An 11,187-nucleotide genomic window follows, 5' to 3' on the forward strand; every position below is an offset into this window, starting at 1 on the left:
GAATAGGGCCAGACCAACCCTAGAAATTAGTCCGATTCCTACTTCCTGGACTCGTCGGTCCAATTGCAATTTTTTTGGGACTAGGCTATGTGGTCCAGTTTCCACGTAGGAACTAACCGCACCGAATAGGGAATCGAAAAACCAGATCGGGAACTAGACAATCGGACCAAACCGAGGTAACCCTATAGATATTTTTCACCAATTTTCAAACTAGTGGGCTAAAGTACACTATGAGTGCCAAAACTTTCAAAACGATCACTTAAGTGCCAAATTTTTTAAAAAACGATCACTTCAATGTCAAAACTTTCGAAACAACTACTTAAGTGCCAAATATTTTGAAAAATGCTCACTTTAATGCCAACTCCGGTGAGCCACGTCAACTCAAATATTAATAAAAAAATAGGCCACATCAGATTTCCGGTGGCTACGTCGGATTTCCGGCGAGCCACGTCCGCTTAAATCGGAGTTAGCATCGAAGTGAGCGTTTTTCAAAAAATCTGGCACTTAAATGATCGTTTTGAGTATTGTACACAAATTTTGGCATTTCTAATGTACTTTAGCCCAAACTAGTGCTATCAAACTTTCAGAATTTGGAGCAACAATTAATTACTATTGTTATTCAATATGCTCTTCCTTTGTTAGGATCAATCTTAAACTTGCTCGAGCACCCATTGAGATATGTACCCATGAGAATCCACATGCAAGATATATGTCTATTCATTGCAAGAGAAATCCAATATACTATGCATTTTGGAAACCTCAAATTTCTATTAACCCCTTTCATTTACTCTACGTGACAACATGTATAATTTCTCTTGTTAGATTTGACAGATTACTTCACTCATAAATGATTATGTTTGGGATAAGTAGTTTGTTGATGAAACTCTTTCTTTGAAGGGAAATTTTTGTAGTTGCTTTAATTTTCGTTTGTTTAGCCAAACATGACGCAAAAACAAAAAGAATAAAGAAATGAAACAAAAAAGGAAAAGAGAATTAACCGGTTCCAAGGTACACAAAGTAAGTTCACGTGGTCAATGTCAACTAGTTAATAATGTGTATGATAATGCAAGTTAATGTGCCCAATGATTCATTATAAAACAACTATCGCCTCTCGCAGAGTCAAGTAAGCTTCAATGTTTCGACCAAAAACATAAAAATAAGCTTCGATGTTGTTCTGTTCTACATATTCTGATTCTTTTGTTGGATTTGAAGGCATATATTCAAAGAGAGCCTTCACTAGTTTTACTTCCACTTATCCAGAAGATCGAAGATTTTGGTTGCCTGACAACATGGAAAGAATCTAAATTGGACGACGGATCTTCTATGTAATGTACATGGAGAATTCATAGCTTCTTTTGAATGAATCGCATATCTTTTTCAATGATTTTCATTAAGAACAACACTAACTGAATTAATTTTAGAATGTAGCAATCAGAGAAACATTAGAAAAACAGACTATAAGTTAGATAGTCTAACTTGGACTTTACCCTCCAATCTTCAAACCGCATGAAGTCAATATCGACTCTTGAGGACTAATAACATACAAGAAACATGGAGGTTTTGGTACCCTAACTAGTACTAGTGCTTCTAGTGAAACGCTAGCACGCAGGAAATGTTTTTTAACACTTACAGATATAAATATGGAAGATGCAAGAAGTGTAATCCATGTCTCGCACTATTGAATTTGCCAAAACAACCTTGTGTTTGGCTTAAAAGTCTACGGAAGCCCAGGTTTATTGCTACAACAAATTACTGGAGCTTTTTCAACACCTACTCAACAATGGCATTAGTCTTGCACCACCCACCAGAAGATGTCAACAAACAATTGCAGCTCACAAAGAACTATAATGCCCGAAAGCTCAAGAGAAAACCCAGAATCAAAATGGCCATGTACTACAATTTACTCTAAAATGATGGCAAAATCAGCAGCGAATTACCACTTGGGTAAAAAATTTTCAAAGCCAACATATACAGTGCTGTTTCCCCCTCTTATTAGTAAGAAAAAAGGGACAGTGTGCTTCCACCATAAGCTGTACACGGACCATCAAAGTATACACTTTCCAGGACACCTTTTATCTCAATGATAGCTGGCGAACAGATCCCTGAGAGGTTGTAAAGGAGGGCAAAGACCAATAAAATAGGACATAAAACAACAAAACAGGCCAGAGTGGTTAAATTACCTAATTAGGGATCTAGTTCCCTTCTTCTCAACTCATATGCCCGTTGCCAAGTCTCTCATAGAACAAGATGTAACCATGATCTGTATTACTCGAATATTCCTGTGCCGATCCAAAGAATGTCTGCACCGCGGACTCGTCAATCATCTCTACATTTTCGTCATCAAAAAATAACCAGTGGTTGTGGCTCTTCACCAGGCTAACATAGTGGCCATGGTTCGGCCCACTTCCAACATGGACAACCACAGCAAATAAGGAATATTCAGAATCTGCATCTTCTACAGTGTTACTTAGCTTCAGCTCCAGTGGAAACACAACGCGATAAGATAACTTCTTGTACCGACCGAGCTGCTCAATGTACTTAAACCTCTTCAGATGGATGACAAGGATTTGAGGTGGCTTTTTTATCTTCATCCTCTTCTGAGCTTCTTGCAAGCTGCAAGCAATTTGTTTAAGGATTCAGTTTTGCCGGTGTTACCTTCGTAGTAGAAAACTATAGCCTCTAAGAAGAGGATGGCGATCAGAGGGAAACATAGTATTTTCAGCATCATCCATGTGCATTTGGAGTAGAACGAAACTACCATTAAGCAAATTTGCAAGACATGGGAAACATAGTATTTCAGCAACATCCATGTGCATTTGGGGTAGAATGCAACTACCATTAAGCAAATTTGCCAGGCATAAGGAGAAAATCTCGTTAAGAAATTATATGTTAACACCCACTGTGATTCTACATTAAGCCAAAACAAGACAAAAAGACAGCCATGTCCCCTCACACGTCAGAAAACTCAAATTCTAGAATGCAAAGTACGTCAAACTAGCACACAGTTTCCCTCTACCTAACAGGTGCATATATTATCTTCCATGTCACAGAAAATTTTGCACTTACACTGATACTACAATTAGCTTCTATCAAAATAGCACAGAGACCTCAAATGCCATAAACCATATTCTGCAGCCAAATCCCCTAAGAGCCCAGAAGAACTATTTATAGGATTGATGAATTAAAGTTGGAACCCAAAATTCGAACGTATAAGTCCCAGGTGAAACTGCTGTCAGATAAACACAATATCTATTCACAAGGGTACATTTCCTTTTCTTCTGAAATCTGCACAAACTCTTATTTCAGTTAGCCATGAATAGCACTCGTGCCACAAAAGTTCATAAGAAACTTTGCAAATTTGAGAAGTAGCAATGCAAGACAACCACCGAAGATAATATCTGTTGAAAAATAATATATAAACCAAACTAATGGCTGAAAAATAATTGCTCATTCAGCTTCTAGCTGTAGTCACCTTCATTTCATGTAAGTTGCTTTCCAGTTAGAAGAGTTATTACCTGGAAATAATTTTCAACCAAAAGCAACTTCAATAATGATTTCAATGTTTTTCATACGAAACAAATGGAGTTGTAGCACACTATCATGAAAATGCCCGTGCCTAGTTCCAGGTGGAAAGAGGAGTTATTGGCACTGACTCAACTGGTGGTCGCCAGCCACCACAACTGTGGTGGCAACGACAGCAGTCAGCCCATAGTGGTAGCTGTGGCAGACAAAAGCACTAATGACGCTGGTGACAAGTGACTTGCATAATTTTGGAAGCTATGAGGAGTTCGCCAGAATGAATAGCAGGGAAAAAAAACCACAATGGTCTCTAGAGGAAAAAAAAGAATAATGAATTAATCAGCCATCTTCTTTGGACAGCTGGTCGGTGGATAATATTAGGTCTGGTTTATAATTAATAATAGCTCACTGTACCTAGGAACCAAACTAGAGAAGACAGCTAGACAAGAACCTTGCTTCTACCCAAGCAACATAAAAAGGAGAAAACTCGCATCATCTTACTAATTCTGGTTGTTTAGGAATATAAGTGTTGGAGGGCACCAAACATTCATAAGAGAACTCTAATTTTTGTGAAAAACTAGACAATAAGCAAACATGAAGAGAGAGCCTTTATCCATCATAGCAGAACTATGGAGTATTCTCACAGCCTCAATGTAAGAGTGAGAGGCCACACGTCTATGACACATTTCTCCAACCTAAAGCTCTTTTAACATTTATCATGTTATATTCAAGTGATGCACCACACAAGATAACTCACAGAAGTAACAGAACGGAACATCTTCTTATATAGACAACACTTCCCAAAAAGAATAGTAACAATTTGTACAGAGAATATGTACTCTGGGAGGTTAGAAGAAGAAACAACACATCCCAATAGACAAATTCTATATAAATAACATGCTTGAAGCAAAGCACTAGAGAACTATCGTGAGTATAAAATTGCAGTTAACAGCAACTAAGCGCCATCGTAATGAAGTAACTAAATGTCGAAATCGATAGAAAACTCAATGCGAACATTTAACAAATAAAAGAGTTGAGAAAAAGAATTGAAAGCAAGCATGAATCCAATATCCTAGGCCACAGGTCATCTAGAAGTACATAGACCCGAGATGGTCCTCATACCCAAAAACTCTCTGAAATGATCCACATCAACTCTTTCTTTGCCACTAGATTTGACTATCAAAAACTGCCCATTGGAACCAAAGTATAAAACAAAGTGAGCACATTATCTAAATAAAGGAGCCAAACAGAAAATGACCCAACTTGTATGAGTTTCAATTAACAATGTTTGTGTTACATCTTCCCTACACTTGACAGTGTGATATGAGATCTGACTCAATTTCTATCGACTTAACAGACATGTCCTTCCATTTTTCCTGCTTTAGCAAGTCAAATCATACATCTCAGATTGCAGAGAAGAACCATTTGACATATAAGATAAGATCCAAAAACTGCCCCGTATCGGGGGGAAAAATGGATGATCTTCCCAATTGGCAGCTGTTCATGTCATTAGCCAAGGAACTCCAACAAATTCAAGCTTTCAGTACATTAAATTCTTTACATACTTCAGATAACCACAATTAGCAGATTGCTTACATCACAACCCATGGCAAAGCAATAAAAGGAACTTGAAAGGAAAAGGCAGCCCATAATGCCAGAGAAAAAATAATAATAAAGACTCCATTGTCCCTCAATTAACAACAAAAAAGTAGTAAGTACAATGATGGTCAAGTATTAAAAGAACCAGCCCTAACAGAAAAAGTAAAGCTATGTACCTGCAGCATTTGTCACAGAAAAATTTGTCCTCAGCATTTAATGTTTCTGTTGAGCTAAAGTTTTTTAAACAGCTGGTAATTGAACTATTCTGTTCAATATCAAGACTCAAGTCAAAAAAAGTTTCATCTCTTGCAGTTACTGTCTCGCACCGCAGGCACCTTGTCTCATTTGTAAGTATTCCCTAATTGAAAAACACAAGTAAAAGCAATTGTATGAGTTTAGCGGACTAACAAATATAAGTGTAGGTATGATCATAAGCTCCACCATCAACAATTATACGAGGATGACCACACAAGTTGACCAAAGCTGAAACAACCTGAAAATTCTTGTGCACCCAAGTATCTAATTGCTCCTTCGGGCCACCGTTAGCATGGGCATTCTTAGGCCCATTTGCAGTCTTCTCAGCAGGTGATGATGTTTCTTGATCATTTTTTGTGGCTTGGGCCTCTTTCTCCAAAGTGTCCACAATTTCATTTAGCAGAAAGTTCAAAAACTCATGTGCATCCTGCCAAAAACAGTGACATTGGCATTCGTTCACAAATTTCCAATAGAATAATGAGATAGTATTAAAGGGTAGTGGGCAGCAACATAAAAAGGAAAACGGCATTGCTGACTTGTGACTATCTTCAGTGATACTGATAAGAAATTCGCATGCACTTACAGGAATGCCTAATTGGCCAAATATTTCCACTATGTTTACGCTGAGGCAATGAATATACATCATCTCCAATCAAAAATCCTGTTGCTATCATGAAAATTATATGTTAAGCTTCTTCCGGCAATGTTTATATTGATGGGTATATTGGAAGAAACACCTGAAACTCCCCTAACATTAAAATGGCTGAGGAATTACAAGACACCATACACCTGTTACTCGTCTCTCGGATTTTTTCCAAAACCAAACAGAAATACCAGAAAAAAACATTTACTCTTGAGAGGAGATATAACCCTCGGTGTCTATCTTGCCTTTCCACTAGAATGAAAAGGTAGCTAGGAATCACCATTACAAAACTTCATCTTCCTGAGCATCCATGAAGTTCATTCTACACCTACAGCTCCTTCCTAATACAACTGGAAAGATTGTACTGAGCAACTACTATCAAGTTTAGGAATAGTAAATATGCTCCATTCCGAGAACCTGTATAAGATCCCTGCTGGTATGGTCTTTTCTTGCTTTCTTCTTTTGAGGGGCCAATGAGGAAGGGATGGCTCCAAGATGCAGTTTCACATTAGATCTTCTTTGATTATTAGCTAAATCTTTGTCTTGTAATTGCACTCATTTTGGTTTTAAGCTCTTTTTTGTACACAGGTTCACACCCCTTGTGCCCTATAGTAGTTTATTGTTTAGTTACCGCCAAAAACAAAAAAAGGGATGCAGCTTACCAGTTCACACAAATATACATTTAGCTTAAATACTGATTATCTTACCAATCTTTCATAAAGGTGGACTGTTCAATTGACCCGTAGCTCATATAAGTGTCTTAAATCGGATTGATTCTGCTCTGAGTTGGATTAGTACTCTATTCATGATTTGAGTACTAGCAGGAACTTAATATGTTTCTGTTTCATTCTACATTGTTTACAGGTACTAGTAAGAAAGTTTATGGTCATAACAAATTCCTTCAATGGCCTAGCCAAAGATAGTTTCTCCATCCCCAGTCTAGAAACCCCATTACAGCCAATGCTTCCTCGAAATTATTTTTCTATAAGCATATCTCATATAACATCTAGGGTCATTCTCTCTGTGAAGCTTTGCTAAACAAAAACAATCTCCCCCATTTTGAACCACCCGAGCTTTCCAAGTATTTTAAATTTAGTCTAAAATCTTTCCAAGAAGAGCCTCCACATTTGTTCTAAATTACCTTTCAAGAAGGAATCAAGGGAAAGAAGCAATTACAAAGTTCTAAGGCGTTTCCTTGAATAACCACTTTCTACCACCCTATACAGAATGTCACTCGGAACCTCTGCCACTACTATGGATGTGACAGGTAATAGACACTTTCCCTCCCCTGCACACATAAAACAAGTGAAAAAGGGAACGAACAGGGCAATAATTGACCATAATGAAAAACTGCAGTACAAGAAAAAAGAGACGCTAAAAGAAATTATCCAAAAAACTTTGCACCGGTCATTAAACTAATTGAGTAGAGCAAAACTGGGAATATATGCAATTATTCACAACATACAGCTCATAGGTAACTCTCAGGCTCCAGTAAATGACAGTATATAATGTCTGAAACACTTCGCAAGCAGAAATTGCATCAAAAAGCACTAGCACGTCATTCCCCACGAAAGGAACAGAGAATTGCCTGCAGGACATCCTATCCAGAATATGTGCAATAAACCAAACTACTATAGATTTCCCGCACTATATTTCACATGCAGTTGGCTCCAAAAGCATACTAAATTTCTTATAAACAGAGAGAAAGAAAAACCAATGCTAGTTCTTTTGTTATCTGCAAGTAGTTGCACAGAAAGTAGCTAATATACTAATGAAGTCAGCATCTTCTCCAATAAGAAATGAACAATCCAGATAAGAAATAATATAATTATATAATGTTTACTAAAGCTACACCAGTCAACTCTCAATTTGACCCAAAAAAAAAAAAATTTTCTCAAACAGAAGGTACTTTCACGTAACTAACCATCTTTGCTGAACAACACTCTCCCTAAAATCCCATCCGAATGAAGCACAACAGCATTGGATTAGCTATAGTTATAACTAAGCATACTTTCAACAAATATAATATGCCAGCTAGTTCTCATGGAACTTGTCCAATCCATTCCCAACAGGGTCATTCCATTAATGGGTTCCATTCCCACTCCGGACCGTGAAGCTTGTGTAAAAGGCATAATAAACTAAATTCTAACTCCTGAACACCGGATTAAGTCTCACCCACTTGGCAACTTTAGACCTCTAATCAAATATTATCTGCAATTTCTTTCATTGAAAAATAATCCATTGAAAACGACACATATAAGCATTAGTCCTTCCCTATTAGAATGTGGATTGTTAAGATGTCTAGATTGTTAAACCAAGGACCTCCCGGATTAGATAAAGATTTATCAAAACAGGGCAATCCCCAAGGAGCTTGACAGTTTCCATGAATCAAGTAAGCATTCTCCTAATATATTAATGCTCCCTTGTTTCCCATACCATAGATCACAACCGATGCCTACTATTTTGCCTTCTACACCAACATATACACTGTAGATCAAGAATGGAAAAGATTGGAGGAAGATTTAGCTCCGAAAATCCTAACAAAGGTGGAACTTTTACAAATGCAGTTTTCCCCGGAGAACAATTATTGGACCACAAAGAACAAATAAGAAATCACAGCAACCTGGTGCATGTAGCTTCGGAACAGCTCATTTTGTTTCTTTAATCTCTGGACAAAACGTTTTGGAGCAATGACACCGGTTTTCTTCTTTTGTGAACTTATCTGCATATCACATGTAATCACCATAAGCTCAGAGCTAGAGTTAGAACAGGTATTACAACAAGGGGAGCCTTACTCTGGGAGAAAAGGATGTATAAGAAACATCATGCATAGCCCATAATAAGTGGAACAAAAAAAAAAAAACTTATAGTATATCATGTCTTAGTATATAATGATAATTTAATTGAGAATTAGAAAGAAAAAGCAAAGAAGATTTAAAATCAAAATGCAGAACATCACAAGGGGAATATGAACTTGAAAACATCCGTTGACAATTTAAAAGTCACTTCTTCATAGTTCATCTGTCCACAATGGAATTAACAAAGATTTTAAGAAAAATCAAGTACCATCAACGATAAAGCAAGACTATATCCATAAGTTTCATAAGTGACTATATCCATAAGTGATTAACACATACACAAAAGGATTACTGTATGAGCACCAATAGCAGTGCAAACGATTACCCTAATGAAACTGCTAACCGTATGTAAGCAGTACAGACGTCATAAGAATTTCACACCTGCGTAAATAGGTCTGCAAGGCACGCTAACAGGTTATCTTCATCTCCAACACTTTTGTTACTTGCATAATAGTCAAGCAGTTGGTCGCGAAAGGGCACGCAAAAATAAAGGGCCTGCCCAAGAATTGGAGAAACAAAGGTGAGCAAAATCACTATAAACGTAAATTTGGAAAATCTAATGATCAAACTCCTCAGCAGAAGTTGCTGTTATCCAATGAAAACCCCAAAATCTACTTCCCAACAACAGATGACTCACAGAATGTGCACCAGATGACACACATAATAACACGCAGCTTTCTTTAAACTTCACAATAAGTGACCATTCAGCCATCAGAATCGCCAACTGAGTGGGTAGCTTATCTAATCCAACCCCAAGCATAGCTTGAAAACCCTTCCTAACTAGCAATCAACTTCAGGCCCTCCTTCACATCTTTACAAAATAAAAGATACTCCTCACACGACATGAGCTACCAAAGAGGCAAACTAAATCTGAATGGACCCCAATCAGCAATTGACTCTCCAAAAGAGAGAAGGCCAAACCAGACTGAAATGAAAAGAGAATTCCCATAATGGACCTCGCTCGAAACAAAACAACCCGATTACGACATCCTCCCCCGAAGCGACGACCATCCAATTGAGAGAGAAGAGAAAAACCTGCAAGACGCTGTTGCAATAGCAAGTGTTGCCGAAGTTCTCGAGGCCGAAGTAGCGCTCGCCCTCGGGGAACTGGTCGCCGAGGGCCTTCTCGAGCTTGGAGCCCGCAGCACCCATAACCCTCAGACCGCGGATCGAGAGCAGGCGGAGGTTGGAGAGAGGATGAGCCAGGAGTGTCGACCCTTAATTCGCAACCCCAAATCCCAAATGTTTTCCCGACCGATTCCTCCACGAATTCGCTCGCGGCGAGAGAGAGGGAGGGCAAAGGCGATGCGCAGCCTCCGGAATCGACTCGAATCGAATCGAACCTGCGAATCAAAATCGTTGCTTGGTTCTATGTATCTTCGATTCGTGCTCTTCGTCGGTTGCCAGAATTTGGGGTTTATGGTCTCGTTCGGAGGAGAAAAGGAAGGAGAAGATGAACGAAGGTAGACCGGAGACGAGCGAGAGTGACGAAGGAGACCCCCCCGAAAAAAATGAGTCAGACGAAAATTGCATTCAATTTTGAATTTAGTTAAATTAACGGAGATCTTAAGGCGCAAGCAATAATTTCTCTATTTTGTTCCAAAAAAAAAAAATACGTAAATCCATTTGGCAACGTAATTTCAATTTTTATTTATTTATGAAACAAATTTTATTTTAGAAATAAATTTGAAATAGAAATAAAAAATTTTAAAAAAAAATTTCATCGCTCAATCCTTCTCTCTCGCGTCTCGGTCGTCGGTAAGTAGTCCGCCGTCCATCGGTCCCAATTCGCCGATTTGCCGTCCACCGACCCGCCGATCGCAGCCGGTCCTAAGAATTTTATGCCGTTATCAAACGCGTTTATCCCCTCGGAAACTCATCCAAAAGTTCGAAATAGAAATATGAATTCATGGCCGTAAATTAATTTCAAAGGCATAATGGTTATCATTTGCACTAGGAATTTGATTCCGTAAACCATGTTTGATTTCTAAAATATTAGGAAAACCTATTATGAAATACTTGAACAATTAATACGAAGAAAATATCTCACGATTTATATCTTCTTAGGAACGTTGAAATGTGATGGAGAAGATTTAAATTTCAATACCGATACATGTAAGAACCGATACAAAATTATATTTGAAAACGAGAAAAAAGAAATATTTGAGATCCTTAAAAAGTAGGAACACGTAATATCTATGTATAGTAAATTAAGAATGTTGTTAACATAAACTGTAGGAAATGTCCACGCATGAGAAACCTCAAAATTTCCATGGTTGTCTTCTTGGTGTGTGAACGAGGAACCCAACATTT

At 38.0% G+C, this 11,187-nt stretch overlaps 1 protein-coding gene across 3 annotated transcripts; it reads right to left on the reverse strand.

The window, feature by feature from the left end:
* Positions 1-1,759: 1,759 nt before the first annotated feature.
* On the reverse strand, positions 1,760-10,384 carry LOC115739362 (ubiquitin carboxyl-terminal hydrolase 3). Of its 3 annotated transcripts, XM_030672398.2 has the most exons (7): positions 9,910-10,384; positions 9,256-9,369; positions 8,640-8,738; positions 5,612-5,800; positions 5,295-5,476; positions 2,181-2,613; positions 1,860-2,102 (listed from the first exon to the last, which is right to left on the reverse strand). In XM_030672398.2, the coding sequence occupies exons 1-6, from the start codon at positions 10,024-10,026 to the stop codon at positions 2,208-2,210; spliced, it is 1,107 nt and encodes a 368-aa protein (XP_030528258.1). In that variant the 5' UTR covers positions 10,027-10,384; the 3' UTR covers positions 1,860-2,102; positions 2,181-2,207. The 3 variants fall into 3 exon arrangements, with proteins under 3 accessions (XP_048128068.1, XP_030528258.1, XP_030528257.1); XM_048272111.1 differs by lacking the exon at positions 9,910-10,384 and adding an exon at positions 9,560-9,828 and having other exon boundaries at positions 1,760-2,613; XM_030672397.2 differs by having other exon boundaries at positions 1,860-2,613; positions 9,910-10,383.
* Between the last annotated feature and the right edge of the window lie 803 nt (positions 10,385-11,187).

Source organism: Rhodamnia argentea, chromosome 11 (assembly GCF_020921035.1).
Source record: "Rhodamnia argentea isolate NSW1041297 chromosome 11, ASM2092103v1, whole genome shotgun sequence".
In the NCBI taxonomy this organism is placed as follows: Eukaryota; Viridiplantae; Streptophyta; class Magnoliopsida; order Myrtales; family Myrtaceae; genus Rhodamnia; species Rhodamnia argentea.

Coding starts and splice junctions, on each gene's coding strand:
- LOC115739362 (XM_030672398.2), bottom strand. CDS start 10,026: ATGGGTGCTGCGGGCTCCAAGCTCGAGAAGGCCCTCGGCGACCAGTTC. Junction 5,477..5,611: donor GGGTGCACAAGAATTTTCAG/GTTGTTTCAGCT, acceptor TTTTTCAATTAG/GGAATACTTACAAATGAGAC. Junction 2,614..5,294: donor TTCTGTGACAAATGCTGCAG/GTACATAGCTTT, acceptor AATTGCTTGCAG/CTTGCAAGAAGCTCAGAAGA.